At 35.7% G+C, this 15784-nt stretch overlaps 1 protein-coding gene across 2 annotated transcripts; it reads left to right on the top strand.

Moving 5' to 3' along the window:
• The first annotated feature begins 3531 nt into the window (after positions 1-3531).
• LOC126973898 (glyoxylate reductase/hydroxypyruvate reductase-like) lies at positions 3532-15165 on the top strand. 2 transcript variants are annotated; one of them, XM_050821265.1, is made up of 8 exons: positions 3532-3657; positions 3765-3850; positions 5967-6103; positions 8497-8686; positions 8889-9052; positions 9651-9815; positions 13210-13335; positions 14983-15165. In XM_050821265.1, exons 2-8 carry the CDS (start codon positions 3780-3782, stop codon positions 15099-15101), a joined length of 972 nt encoding a protein of 323 aa, XP_050677222.1. In that variant the 5' UTR covers positions 3532-3657; positions 3765-3779; the 3' UTR covers positions 15102-15165. The 2 variants fall into 2 exon arrangements, with proteins under 2 accessions (XP_050677222.1, XP_050677221.1); XM_050821264.1 differs by lacking the exon at positions 3532-3657 and having other exon boundaries at positions 3677-3850.
• Positions 15166-15784: the final 619 nt, after the last annotated feature.

Genomic DNA, 15784 nt, shown 5'->3' with positions numbered 1-15784 from the left:
AATATATATCGTGAGTGGGTTTTACAAAAGTTTGAAAACATATAAGTACCGTTAATAGAGCCAACCCGTATATGGGTTTTATCAAGAAATACTGTTCCCAATTCTCAAGTATCGAGGTTACACTGAAAATGTTTAGAAAATGAAAAACGGCTTCATGTAGAAAGTTGTTAATACTTTTATTGTTTTTCGAAGTAATCTCCGTTCCTCTCTACACATCGTCGCATCCGATGGAACCACTGAGAAAAGCAGTGGGCCCATTCTTCTTTAGGGGTCTCTTCTATGGCATTTTCGTACGCTTTCACCGCTTCTTCAGGGCTCGTAAAGCGAATACCTCGAATTTTATCTTTAGTTCTTGGGAATAAATAAAATTCGCAGGGCGCCAGGTCAGGACTGTATGGCGGATGACTCATTATCTCGACACTTGCCATAGTCAAATATTCAACATTCCGTTTTGCGGAGTGCGCTGAAGCATTGTCGTGGTGAAGGAGGATCCTGCTTCGAGGGCGCTGCTGTTGAATTTTTTCAAAAGCAACAGGCAAACAGCGATTGACATACCAGTCTGCAGTAACTGTCCTTCCATTTTCTAGCATAACTGTCGTAAAATGACCTTTCCGACCAAAGAATGAGCCAATCATCTTTTTTCCTTGACTTCCTCCTTTCTTTACCTTTGTTGGCCGATCCTCGAAAGGAAACACCCTCTGAGCTGATTGTCTGTTCATAGCAATATATCCAGCTTTCATCACCTGTGACGATGGCAAATACAGCATTTGAGTCACCGCCGTTGAACTTATCTAACATTTGGCGACACCATTCCATGCGAAGGTGTTTCTGGTCGTTGGTTAAAGTATGGGGAATCCATCTGGTACAAAGCTTCCTGACGCCTAAATGTTCGTGTTACTTTTTTTGAACTTGACTCATACCAATGCCTAGGCTTGCCCGTATCTGCTGATAGGTCACTCTCTTATCTTCCTCAATCATGCATCGCACAGCACTGATGATATCTTCAGTAGTCGCTGTTGAAAGATGTCCCTCACGCGGGTCATCATTGAGATTGCTACGTCCACGCTGAAACTCGTTAAACAAATTGTAAATAGTGGCACGAGATGGCGCTTCATTAAGAAATGCTAATCGCAGCCTATCATAGCTTTGTTGTTGAGTAAGCCCACAACGAAAGTCATAATAAATCATTGCCGAAAATTTTCTCGCGATAGGTTAATTTTCACGTGTAACAAGAGTTTTAGATTTGCCGCCAATTCACAAAAACAAATGACAAATGAATGCAATACACTACATTAGCTTACCAAAGAGTTCTAAAATTGAAATTCAAAAAAAGTTTTCATAAGCAATGTTTCTAACTCGCCAGTTCTAAGCATTTTCAGTGTTACCCACGTAAAAAGCTGTATTTTACATATTATGGTGGTAGCATACTCGAGTATTATTGTCAAATCTGGAACCCTCAGAATGTATTTGTGAATGTAATGAACATACATTCAATCAAAGAAGTATGTTGTTGAAAACAATGCTATTTTTTGTGTTTTTAGTTAGATCATATTCATCATCATTATTTCAGCCTGAAGACGTCCACTGCTGGAAAAGGCCTCCCCAAAAGATCTCCACGGTGATCGGTCCTGCGCTGCCCTCATGCAACGTATCCCGGCGATCTTGACCAGATCGTCGGTCCATCTTGTGGGAGGCACCAACACTACGTCTTCCGGTCCGTGGTCGCCATTCGAGAAGCTTACTGCCCCAACGGCCATCGGCCACGTCCGTCGAGTTAAGTGCCCCGCCCACTGCCACTTCAGTTTCGCAATCATTTCGGTTATGTCGGTGACTTTGGACCATATTATCTAGTAATACCTACTACAATTTTCACAATAAACAAAAACATCCAACAAAGAGATCGCAAATGAAATGTCGTGTTCGAAGACACAGAAAATGTTACAGAAGGCTTACGGTGAATGACTTTATCAAAAACACGTGCTTATTAGCGGTACAAAGCGTTTAAAAGCGGTCGAGATATGCGGGAACATTTATTCGCCCTGGTAGGTCGCATCGCAAAAGTGAAGGAAATAGTCACTGAAAATCCTATATCAAGTTTGAGAGAGTTAGCCGCTGAACTATCTTTGTCTCGCGAGTCGGTCGTATCCTTTTTAAAAATCACTTGGTTATGAAACATGACATTTGTCCAAAAACTTAATCACATAAGAGTCGCTGAGGACATGCTAGTAGAAGTGGGAGGCTCTTGTGCACAGAATGCCGGCTAGATTATGGGAACCACAACGGCGTTATTTCTGCTGTGAAGTAGTCTGTGTAAACATTATTGTGTTTCGGTCTGAAGGGCGCCGTAGCTAGTGAGCTTACTGGGCAAATGAGATTTAACATCTTGTCTCTAGGTGACAAGCGATTGTAGCGCCGCTCAGAATTCTTGGGGATTTTGAAGAATCCTGGGCGGCTCTGTTTTGTAATGGGCAGGGCGTATCAAATACCATCAGCTGGAGTCCTGCTCGTCTCGTACCTTATTATCATATAAAAAATCGAGTCTATTCCGACCCAATATTCATGAAACGCATTCTTACTGGTGACGAGACTAACATGCAAACTAGTCGGAGTAACTTTGGAGTGGCCTTCCAACTGAACCGAAATCGAAAAACTACGCGAAAATTGATAAAAACCAGTCGGAATTCATACCGGAAAGTGTAACGTTACATAAAGTATTTATAAGAGCGGTATGCGGCGTTTAGGAGGACAGATTATATCGTTCATTCGTATTTATTAATTAATGTAAGTAAATCTTTTTTCAGGCAACAAGCGTAACTAACTACCTTTTAATAGATTCAATATGTGTAAATTGCTAATGGTGTTTTCACAATAAAACTGTATAGTAATTAAGTATTTAGAACACTGTTAGTTTGCCAAATAAAATAATATAAAAATAAATGAGATAAAGATATATATTCTTATTTAAAAATTACTAAGAAATCCCTTGTTTCTCGTCAGCGGCGTTTCTCTCATTCTGCCACCGGTCGGATTACTTGATTGATTGAAACGTGATTGATACACTTTCATTAATAACTATTTTAACCGTAGTGTTAGGCAGGGTTTTTTGAAAGTTTATGAGGTAATAAATCTAAATTCTAGTTTATCCAAATCTATACTGTACTAGACAAAATACAGCACCATCAGCGTCCTCTGTTGAGGAGTAGTAAACCTATAGACTACAATAACTAATCTGTAGGGTGTTTCCAGCCCATTTTATATGGTTGTCAGAGGTGGAGAGAAAAAATATACTATTTGCTACTAGATGGCGCTTACAAGCCGACATCTAAATTATTTTTTACTTGATATTTAAATAGAAATAACGTTATATTATGTTATATTATATTATATATGAAAATAATTGTTATTTAGTAAAATACACTAGCTTGGTTGCAACTCGCTGCGGGAGATAATATTAACTATTATATTCTTTGAGTTGTACTCATGGAATACCATTAATTAGTCCCTATTAACTTTAACCATGATGAATCCATTACGTAACGTTATAATTTAGTTTTTGAGTTCCTCACTTCCTTATTATGTATTTAGCTGTTACTTGTTAGCATACCCCTTCACAATACAGTGATAGTGTAATCTAACTAGTAAAAGATACATCGTGATGTAAGTTGTAACGTCATTATCAACCTTGAAAGATTTGATCTAAATAAAAAGAGAGCATATAGGTGTAATCAAGTTTGTTTAACAAACTTTATTTTAAACGTTTCCAGCGTAGACGTACAAAAATGTCTTTAAAAAGAGTGTTGGTGGTAAATAAAACCTTTCCTAAAGCCGGCTTGGAGTTGTTACAGACGAAGTAAGTACCAAGAACATTGTAGCTACTGCTTACTATTAGGTTACCTATAAAAGTCACCATCATTTATGTGATATGAAAACTATATTCAAATTAAACTTTGTTTACAGGTAAATATACTATAGGTAACTATGTAATGATATTGCATGTAAATGATCGTTTATATGCAATATATAGTTCATATTTGTTTAAAATAAATTAGGTCATAACCACACGACTGTAGGACTGTGTCTATTTAGTCATAGGTCACATAATAATTATCTTGTCTATAAAACTTAATTTTAGCTTAAAAATGTGTGCTAAAATATGCTAATCAAGATTCAGCATTCAAGCCTCGATTAATTTAATTAAGGTTAATAGAATATAATATTTACTTCTAACGACCACATCGAGTTACGAGTATTGACTATTGAGTATTGACAATTGGTATTGACTCTTGCCAAGTTGACACTGACGGACGACAATCAATCAAATCAATATTTTTTTTAAATAATGGCTAGTAAAAATAATTCTATCTAACTAAAAAAATTATTAGTTAAATGTTAACATAATTATTAAATAGTTATTATTTGAGAGTCTTACGGCTTACTGAGCTCCTAAGTTTGTCAGCCATATGTTATGCGAGGGATACATCTGTTAAATATTTTTGATTTTAAGCTAATATGATCGTCTTTGTTTTTGAGCAGGTATGATATGTTTCAGTGCCCAAAATTTGTTCTATCTTAGTTGTATCCTTTTTCTACATCTTTATCTTGCCAACTCTTGAATTCTACATCTAAATCATGCTAAATCTAGTAATCATTAGTATTTTCGTACAGAAATGTTAGTTTCATAAATTTCGTAATCGTCCGTATTTTCGTGCTGTTATTTTCGTAATCGTTCATATTTTCTTACAGAATCTAATACTTCTGAATATGAACGAATGTCATTTTTATTAAAGAGAAAGTCATACTTGAAGTTTATTCACGGCTAGATAATAAATTATAAATTTATATAATATAATACCCAGTGTTAACATTTTTAGTTAATTACCTACATTAACATTTTATAGATGAAGAGAAAGGGACACCGAGGGATCCAGATAAGTGATTGTGTTTTAATGAAATGACGTGGCAAGATACTCCACTTTTATAATAATTGTCATTAACAGTTTCAGCATTTAAAAAATATTTATTCAGCCTGTGCAAGATGATGTAACACAAATACTCGAACGATTTGAATTACTTGAGCAGTTTTAAAAAATATCCTATTAAACCTGAAAATATTTCTGAATTGAGTTAATGCATCAACTTAAAATGCAAATATAATATGTGAATAAAGATATGTAACCTATACATATATAAGTATAATATTATTATGAGAACATTGTGAAATAATGTTTAGGATTAGTATTTCAGAAGACATCTCAATACATAATCCGTGATAAAGTGTATCTTTTATGCACAGTTATAAAGACAGTGTCCGAAAATATTAGGTTCAAATAATAGCAAAGTGTGACATAAATCATCACCCAAAAGAAAATGGGTGCGTCCATGCTTGCATGCAGCCATCTTTCCCCTCATAACATCTTAGGTATTATCTAGCCGTGAATAAACTCGTAAATTATATCAATTTTAGTAGGTCTATCTCCCTGTATTTTTATCTCCTAATCCTAATTTCTATGTTGACAAACTTTAAACGCGATTCGTTTCCCTACCTTAGTTACCAGTGGGAGGCTCCTTTGCACAGGAGGCCGGCTAGATTACGGCGCGTATTTCTGCCGTAAGGCAGTAATGTATTTCGGTCTGAAGGGCGCCGTAGCTTGTGAAATTACTGGGAAAATGAGACTCTCAAGGTGACGAGCGCGATTGTAGTGTTGTCCAGATTTTTTGGGGTTTTTAAAGATTCGGCACTTGCATTAATCCATCAGCTGAACGTCCTGCTCATCTCGTCCCTTATTTTCATAAAAATTAAGTTAAACATAAAAACACTTAAATCTACACCACTTTGTTGTTTCTTTTTGCACCTACAAGAAACCCTATCAACTGATATAGTGAACTCCAGAAAACTTGAGCGGAGATACGGAACGTGCGAGCCAAGAACTATATTATTTTTTAATAAATCTATTTAACTTTTATAGATTAGAAGCAACAGTGTTACCATATCTAGACCACCAGCCGGAATGTCTCCCTACAATAAAGAAAAACATATTTGGATACGACGCGTTGATTTGGAATACAAAACATAAACTTACAGAAGAAATTTTAGATTTAGCTGGTAATTTTATTTAACTACATATTATGTTTTTCAATTACTATGTATATATTTACAACAATGGCCTTAGCGCGGAAATTAAAATATTACCATAAATATCGTTACAACTTAAAAAGGTCTATATCAAATTTTTTTGAAGTTTACTCCTTAAGAATCGATTTTCATATAAGGCGCCCGGTATGAGAAAAATATGGAGAGTAAAACCTACTCAAATGGGATAGTAACGTTTTTGATGCGCATCATTTCTCGCGCACTTTTCTTGATAGCTTACGCATGTAGTATAATATACCTATTAGGGTGTGCCAAAATGTAAGTTCCTTGATGGACCTTTTATTATTGGAATTTTGAGTTCCGCTTTTCACAGGAGTTGTGTTTGGGTATTTCCTGACATATTTTGAGCATTAAAGATCTTTTGATTTTTTAGTCAATACGCTTTTATTAGCTCCTGCGGTATGTCTGTTTGTAACCGATTCCATTGGACTTGATTTTGTTTAGTACCTGTTCAAAGACAATCGTTCTTGAGGAATAAACTCTAGTCGTGCGTCGAAGCTGACACACACACTTTTTTTTTCAAATTTGGAACGTATTTATTATCTTAGACACTTTCATCATTTCCCGCCATTTGACATATTAATTAGGAGTCATTATTAAAACTCTACTGGAAAGGGGTGTTAAAGAAAACAGAATTACTGAGATTGCCTTGCAAAAAATGAAACATATTTTCAAGACACTTCAAAAGCTAGGTTAGGTCATATGCTCGTATATTGTTCTATCGGTGACCAGCACATCTTATGTCAACGACTACAAAAAAAAGGGGCGGCCGCGTGCTTTTAAAACAGCCAGAATTTGAAGTTCTATAAGAAAACAAAGTAATAATATAATGAGAAATGAACAATCCCGCTTGGGTGCTTTAGCGTGGGTATCATAGGAGACATGAAGCTTGGTGCTTATCGTCTATATACCTACAGGATTTGCCAATTAAAGAGATTGGCTCAGTCAAAATGCATGCTGTCCCGATACGCGGGCGGAAAATACTGAAATAAGCTTTTCACGAAGCAAAATGAACTCTCATAGCACCAGAGAAGCTTCACAAGTGGTAGGGAATGTCTTATCAAGGAGTAACAAAAATTCATTTTTGTCAAAAAGGTGTGAAGACGAGTTGCCAGAGTGAAGTGTGAAAGAGACTCTCTTAGGTAATATTGTGAAACCTCTTAACAATACGCTTCTTAAAAATGTACCTTCGACTTTCCAGCAAGACCTTGCAACTGTTCACAAGGCAGGTACTACCCATTCTTGGCTGAAAGTAAACAGTCCGGACTTTGTAATAGCTGAAGATTGCCCCTCGTCAGACCCAGAGCTGAAGTCCTTGGTCTTAAAATTATAGCCAGTTTTAGAAGATATGACCTGCTCTAAGCGACTCGCTTCAGAATTCTCTAGAACAAGCATTGAATAATCTTCTCATGCAAAAATGCGTCTAGTGTCAGTCCATAGATTTGTGGCCATACAGATTAAAGGCCTGCATGGGCGAAGATAGTCATTTTAAGTTATGCTGAGACTTCAATAACGAAATGGGTACATAATATAATTATTATCATAACGTTATAAAAAATATAGGAATTGGCCAGACAAGTTATTCAATTATATCATGTAGACACCACAACACCAAATCCAAAATTTATGAACAATCTGGTAAAAAACCTTTTAGTTGCTCGTGGGAAATTCAACTGAGTGAGGTGATCTCTGCCGTAAGATACTTGAAATACGATCTAATTTGCCACCAACACGGGCTATCCTGTCTAAAATCGATATCGCCATATCAGTCGTCACGCAGGGCTCAATGAAATCAACCGCAGAGCATTTGTGTTTCTATAACAGCAATGTTAGCGCCAAAAAGACTCGTTGCGATGGCAAGCGTCCTGATGGCATGATCCTAGTGCCTGGGCACATTGAAGGTGTGGTGTGGACAAGGCTGGTTGCTACTGCTTCGACTGTTGAAGACAGAAAAAGTCACAAATATGTTGATAACAGTTAGTCTTGTATAGCGTCGTTAGGTGTCGATACACATGGTCTGTTTGATCTAGACGCGCGAACAAAGTAAAAATATCCGATGCGGAAATGCTGCCAGTATTTTTGGTACACATCCCCGTAACGATAGTTTTAATTAAAATTTGTTTTGTTTAAATAAAAGTATATTTGAATTTGAATTAAATGTACAAAGTACCATGTATGTGTATCAATGGTGCTGTTAGAAATCCAAGTCCTAGCAGTTATTTAGGCCAACGGATCAACCCTGCTAGCCAATGGGGAAATTCCTACTGCCAGTATTCTTGCTAAACTTCCTTGATATAACAGTTTTTAATTGACATAATACATAATATCTTGTAACCTCCCTAAAGGTCCTCAATTAAAAGTAGTCACAGCCATGGCATCAGGTTTCGACCACATCGACGTCGCAGAACTTATCCGTCGGGGACTTCCTCTGGGCAATACCCCGAACGTTTTAGATGACGCCGTTGCGGATATAACTGTGGGTCTGCTCATTGGTGCTGCGAGAGGGTTCAAAGCTGGCATACAAGAAGTGGAAAGGTAAGCTGTGTATCTTGGCTTATTATTTAATTGATGGAAATCATTATAAAAACATCGACTGTCTCGTTATTTTTACAGTTTTTATACCTCTGAACACATACATATGAGGCTAAATCAGTAGGTATTGAGGTACTTAAACACATTAAATTATACCGGCTATTGCTGCTTACCAGATATCTAATCAATAACTATAAAATTTAAGGGGACAATGGAAGTATGGTGTACAATGGAGCTTGGGCCGTCATATTGCTGGCAGCACAGTTGGGATCGTCGGTCTGGGGGGAGTAGGTCAAGCAGTTGTACAGCGGCTGAAGGCATTTAATGTTGGAAAATTCATTTACAGTGGAAGATCGGACAAACCTGAAGGTACTATGCGAATTAATGTATACTAGTAACTATAAGTAATGTATACTAATAACTATAAGTATACTATGTAATAGTTTCTAATTACCAAAGATACTGTCGGGGTATGTACAATAGTTAAGAGATTAAATTCTGAATTGAACTAAATTTTCGTGGGATATTTTTTCAGAAATGTGTTCAGTAATGGTAACTAATAAACTATTTTTGACTGTAAATGTTAAAAAGTTATCCTGCGAAGATACTCGTAGCAAATTTCTTATAGTTTTTAATATTGATACATTTTCATTAACAATAGTAACTATTCTTATTCCGTTGATTAATTTTTTTTAATGAAAATAAGGGACTAGAAGAGCAGGATGTTCAGCTGATGGTAATTGATACGAAATGCCCATTACAATGCTGTGCCGCTCAGGATTCTTGAAAAACCCAAAAATCTGAGCGGCACTACAATTGCGCTCGTCTCCTTGAGACATAAGATGTTAAGTCTCATTTGCCCAGTAATTCCACTAGCTGTAGCTAGTGCCGTAGCGCCCTTCAGACCGAAACACAATAATGTTACATTACTGCTGCAGAAATAAGGCAAAATATGTAAATGTTTCAGCTGCATCTTTGGGTGCTGTTCGAGTTTCATTAGAAGATCTTTTGAAGGAAAGTGACTTCGTCGTGCTTTGTTGTCCGTTCACTCCGGAAACCAAACACCTCATAACTGCAGAAAGACTGAAGATGATGAAGAATACCGCAGTTTTGGTGAACATAGCGCGTGGAGGTATGATTCTCTATATTAACTAGACGATTTTATTAATCGAAAACTGCTGGTACTTAGAATTACTGCTACTTACTCACTGACCTGCATAAATACTTCTGGACAGACTGTTCCACGAGCCAGGAGGTCTACTTGCAAAATCGACAACGATACCTTCGGAACGATACGATAATGCTCCGAATGTATCGCAACTATCCTACTCTAACAAATGTTCGAATTCCTTATCGTTTATCGTTACCATAGACTAATATTTTGATTTTTTTACGATGTTAGTGTGAATGAAATATGTTCAAACCTAAAGCTTATCTGTGCTATGTCGCTGTTAAGTGTCAAAAGTCAAAACAAAGTTTAGGCGCTTAAACATAATGTAAATGTTAAAAAAATATGTAATGAATATAATGTGGCAATTTAAAATTGAATAAATAATACTTGTGGATAATAAAATGTAAAAAAAGTAACTCAACCCTTCTCTTCGACTTCCTATTTCTCAGGCGGCCATTTGCATTATTTCTACGGATAAACGATCAACAAAATGACTTAGTAGTAAAAAAATCCTGTTGAATAGTAAATCTCATATAATTATTTCAATAATATTTATTAAGTATGTATATTGTATGGCAAATATATCTATACAACTTGAAACGATAATAGCATCGACAACCTAGAAAGTGTCGTTGAGATTATCGTAAAAGTGATATTTGTAATATTCGAATATTCGTCTCTGACATTTTCAACTACGAGTAGGGTAAGGACCGATAATATCGAAAAATGTTTCGTTCGTTCAATCATCGTTTCGACATTGAATACGATGTAATTATGAGTAGGATCCGACACGACTTATGCCACGATATATCGAATATCGATTAAAGGAGTAGGCCCCCTGGCGAGCGTCCAGAGAACTAATTTTGACGTATAATACAAATGTCTGCGACAGAAGCGTAAAGCGTAAAAAAGTACTCTGAATTATTTTTGCATTTTGAATTAATTTCCTTAGTTTTGCGTGTTATTTATACTTCAGGAATCAACGTTATTAAGTATACAATTTTTCCCAAATAGTTTCCCACCATCTATCGATGTTTGTTTAGCTGAGGTTGTCGTCACTAGTTTTAGTACCGTACTCTCGCTATGGCCAACAGCGCCAAAACGGCGAATATCAAACAGGTACAAACGCCGCAAACAGTAATAGCAGCCGCCAGTCCAGTGGTAAATAGTAGAGGTCAGTGTAATATCGAAGAATAATGCTTCCATCGAAGAATAATTAATAATTGTGACGGCCGTTAAGAAGTATGGTTTGTAACGTAGGCTCATGGAGACTGGAGAATGGCTTCATGTGTGCACACATGTGCTTCATTTATATGATGTGTGTGGATGTTTGTTTCTGAGTCAATTATAACATAATATGTACCTATTAAAGTATGTTCAATACATAGGTACCTATATCCCATTAAATATGCGCCCAAAGTACTATCTATGTCTAGTTTGCGGCCAGATAATTAGTGTCAAAGTGTGTTAATATTTAAAAAAAATGTATGTGCTTAATAGTTAATAATTTGTCACTTTAATATCTGTCCTCCCAACCACAGAACAGAAAACTAGTTTTTTCTTTTCCGTGCTCGCAACTGTGTATATCTTAGATGTATATAATAATATATAAACTTCGACAACCATGAGGTCGACAACACCCAACATTATCACATTATTATAAAGCTGACCGCAACGAAAAAGTGGGGCAGTGTGCTCGTAGTTGTTTATTGATAAAAAAGCATAATCGAGAGACGATAACGCTTGTAAAATCAAGTAAATTTAATAGTTTGTTGAAGTATTTTATTGGTCAATATTATAATCTCTTCATATTATTTATCAAAGCTGTTTTTTTTTTGCGAGAACATGAAATCCGATTGTTCAATCAAATTTATCCAAATATCATTTTAAATTATATTTGCCGCTAAAGACGAAAAACATATTTTGATTGAGTATGAATTATTCACATGAAATCAACCTTTCCTCGAAGTCGTTTCGGAAATATCCAATTTATAATATAGGTATATGCAATAGTTCATCTATATCTACTTCTTTATGTATTGTATCATTTACATTAGTCACAGTTACGCATATGAGATAATAACCATAGCAAATCCGGTGTCACTGTGTGGTTCTTTTGAAATGAATAATAATACACAATTCGTAACTAATCGGCAACAGACCTGTCTCACTCCTCGTGTAGGTATCGAAATCGTAAGTACATGCGGCGGCCTCTACACAGTAGGCCAGCCAGAAGGGACACAAAGCGAGCAGTGACGCACGTGCAAGCTTTGTAGCAGGGGTGGGACAGACGCCTTATAGTGACGTTTTCAGAAGACTGTAGTGCCATCTGTTAGTTGGCCCGAAAATTAAAGCTTCGTCAGCTGTCACTCGCTTTGAAACCTTTCAACTTTTCTTTATTTATTTCACTGCCCACTGGTCATAAAATGGCGGCTACTTCTAGCGTTTGCTCATGTATGTAGCTCTCGTGTTCCATTTTGCATATTACACTAATAAATCTATCCTTTATAAAAAAATTAAATAACTAACTCTACGCGCAATTTCAACATGGTAAAAAATTTCAATACCTACATTAAAAAGTGGAGTTAGTTATTTAATTGCGTCACAACATTAAAAATGAATTTTATAATTTCGAGCTTTTATATAGTTATTTTCGGGGCCAATCTCCAGATGGCGCTAGTTTTCAAATAGACAGCTCATAATGAGTAGAGAGGGCTCTCTTTTCCCTATATATTATTATACTCTTTGCTTTGTTGACTACAACCTTCCTACTTCCTACCTACTTCACCGATCCGACCGATATTTAGAAAATGGAGAAACATAAATAAAGCAAAGCATATTAAAGATGAATGCGGTCGTAATTTAATTTTTGAAGCTTGCTTAAGATGCGGAAAAAATCTAATTTAAAGTGATTATTATTATAATGAAATTACCATTAATGATCTACCTTTTTATTTCCTATACTTATACTAAGTAGGTTTGACTATGTTGTGGTGTTCCAACGCATACATTTCTATCTACTCCTGTAGGTTTGACAACGAAATAATATTGATTTTAAAATTACGATTACATAGCTATTTATATTTAAAAAAAAACTGAGCTATTTTTATAAGATGACCTAATACTAGGTAGGTACAGTTTTAGGTAAAAAAAAGTCAACCCTAATGTCGTCAGAAGAGGTAAGAGTCACGCGATAGAAAGAGAGGCAACTTCTAGGTGAATAAAAATATAGATTAGTAGCTCTGTGCGATCTGAATTACAACTTATTGTATGACCGCAAGAGTCCCTATTTCTTTAATTTATTTTACAAAGTGAGACTTCCGTACTTGTACTATATTATATTATTTGTCGGCAGGTGTAATTGACCAAGATGCATTGTACGAGGCACTGAAGGAACAGCGTATCTTCGCCGCTGGTCTAGACGTCACGACGCCGGAACCAATACCACAGGATCACCCATTGGTAGCATTACCAAATTGCTGTAAGTATAAGAAATTTCATCCATATTATAATCTTTATATATATATTTCTTGTGTGCGTATGCGTGTGTGTCACTGAACTCCTCCTAGACGGCTGGACCGATTTTGATGAAATTTTTTGTGTGAGTTCAAGGGGCGAATCCCCTATATCCCGAGTATGGTTTAGATTCACAATTGAACTACCTCCTAAACGGCTGGACCGATTTTGATGATATTATTGTGTGTTCCAGTGAATTTGAGATTGGTTTAGATTCTCAATTCTGTCCATATAATATAATTCTCCTGCTCATGTGTATGTTAGTGAACTCCTCCTAACGGCTGGACCGATTTTAGACGTGTGTACAGGACAACGTCTGTTGGGTCCACTAGTATATAGCTAACTTTAAACAGCCGCTTAGGAGTGTTTTTTCTCATTCTGACTTAGGTCAATAGAAGAAGACAGAGTGAGAATTAGCAATGCTTTAAGTTAGCAGACTATTATGAATAAGGGGGACAGAATTTACATTCAACTCAATTCATACGCAAAAAACATATTTTGAGGTTTATAGGTTGCTGGGGTGACGCAACTGGGTTTTCAATGTTACGCTTGCAAAAAATTTATATATTAAGAATTAATAAGGCGAGCTATCTGTTGAAATTAACAGGTATTTGTAAGGTGCTACTAAGGATTCTTGAAACACTAAATTCTGAGCGGCGGTGCCATTGCGCTATTTACTTTAAGACACGAGATGTTTAGTCATAATACCCCAGTCATTTCACTATAAAAAAATAAGAATAAAAGTCCTCTTGTATCCGTTTAACCTACGAAAGATTGTGTACCTTACGAACTAGAAAATGAAATAGGTAATTTTCAGTGTTTTTAACATTGAAATTCATATCAATAAAAAAGAATTAAAAAGCCATTGTGTTGTTTTACGAACCACCATGCAAGTGAAACTTCATTTCGCAAAATAGCATAGATATTAATATCAGCATAACAATCGAAAGAAACATTAATTTTACACATATTATGTTTTTCTCATTCATAAAATAAAAATATAATATTTAATAAAATACCATTCTCAGGTATGGGGTTCAAACCCACGCTCCCTCTCGGGAACCAGAGCTTAAACCTGGAGCCTTAAATTACTCGCTCAACTTGACTGGAAAGCAGTAGTTGACATTAATGATTCAACTCACCCCTACTCCGCGGCCAGCTGTAATTCGACATGGGATACATGGAAAAAATTTGAGGCGATGTTATAAGAGTTTCACTTTAATAATTATAATATTATCCAGCTATCACTCTAGTTTAGTTTAGTTCAAATTATTCACATAATATGATCAAATGTAGGCTCTGGTAATAGACGAGCCTAACTAAACCAAAGAAGTTGGTAGCCGTTTCCTGTAAACACTGACCCCCTTATTCATAATGGTCCGCTAATTTTAAACAGCCGCTTAGGAGTGTTCTTTCTCATTCTGACTTAGGTCAATAGAAGAAGACAGAGTGAGAATTAGCAATGCTTTAAGTTAGCAGACTATTATGAATAAGGGGGTGAGTAAAAGGTCCTTACTACGACTTAGGTGACTGAGTAATTATAATTTGTTCGGATATCTTTCTTTTGTAAGAAATTCAATATTCAAGTATCAATGTAAAATTTTTTTTTCAGTTATATTGCCGCATTTAGGAAGTGCAACGGTGGAAACCAGAGACGCCATGGCGAAGATGAGTGCAACCAATGTAATATTGGCACTTGAGGGAAAACCAATGCTGCACCAAGTTTGCTAATATGTATTAACTGTTATACACCGCTATTTCAAAATAAAAATAAAAAAGCCTGGTTTATCAGTCACATATTTTATGAACTAAAAAAAATAATTATGTCGAGAAATAATCACACGAACTTACATAGTAAATCATTGGTCATGCAAATCTTATTCATAAATCTTTAGACAAATTTCATTCGCTTCGCGGCCTCTTCCGTGGCCCCACACTATTTCGCCCCATGAGTCATGACCTGACAGGTAAGATTTCTAGATTAATAATTAATTTTGTGAGCACAAACTCCATAATTTGAGAGTGGATTTTTGAAAAGTTTAATATGTAAAAACTGTAATTACGTATAATATAATGTTGTATTATATTGAACAAGTGATTATACTTTATTTTATATGTAACAACTTCACTCACTGATTTCTTTTTTACAAAAATTCTATTGAAATATCAGTTGAAATAATTAGTTATATCAGCCATTTGAAGTACAATATTATTTGAAGCGAACTATGAACTTGATATACTTACATATGATAGAATTTATAAATACTTGGTATATTGGTGATTTATGGATTTTATAAGAATTTTAATATAAGAAAAATGTCATCTCAAATCTTTTTTTTAAATCCCCCATAGAGCACTATTCGCATAATAAATGCGGACGAAATTCCGGGCAAAATAAATAAAAAATAAATCCG

The sequence above is a fragment of the Leptidea sinapis genome, chromosome 30, assembly GCF_905404315.1.
Source record: "Leptidea sinapis chromosome 30, ilLepSina1.1, whole genome shotgun sequence".
NCBI classification, from domain to species: domain Eukaryota; kingdom Metazoa; phylum Arthropoda; class Insecta; order Lepidoptera; family Pieridae; genus Leptidea; species Leptidea sinapis.
This window is presented reverse-complemented; position numbering and strand designations above follow the sequence as displayed.

What these genes read in the sequence shown, in the direction of transcription:
- LOC126973898 (XM_050821265.1), top strand. Translation starts at nt 3,780, where the DNA reads ATGTCTTTAAAAAGAGTGTTGGTGGTAAATAAAACCTTTCCTAAAGCC. An exon ending in TTGGAGTTGTTACAGACGAA is followed by an intron (nt 3,851 to 5,966) that starts GTAAGTACCAAG and finishes TAACTTTTATAG; the next exon opens with ATTAGAAGCAACAGTGTTAC. An exon ending in GGCATACAAGAAGTGGAAAG is followed by an intron (nt 8,687 to 8,888) that starts GTAAGCTGTGTA and finishes ATAAAATTTAAG; the next exon opens with GGGACAATGGAAGTATGGTG.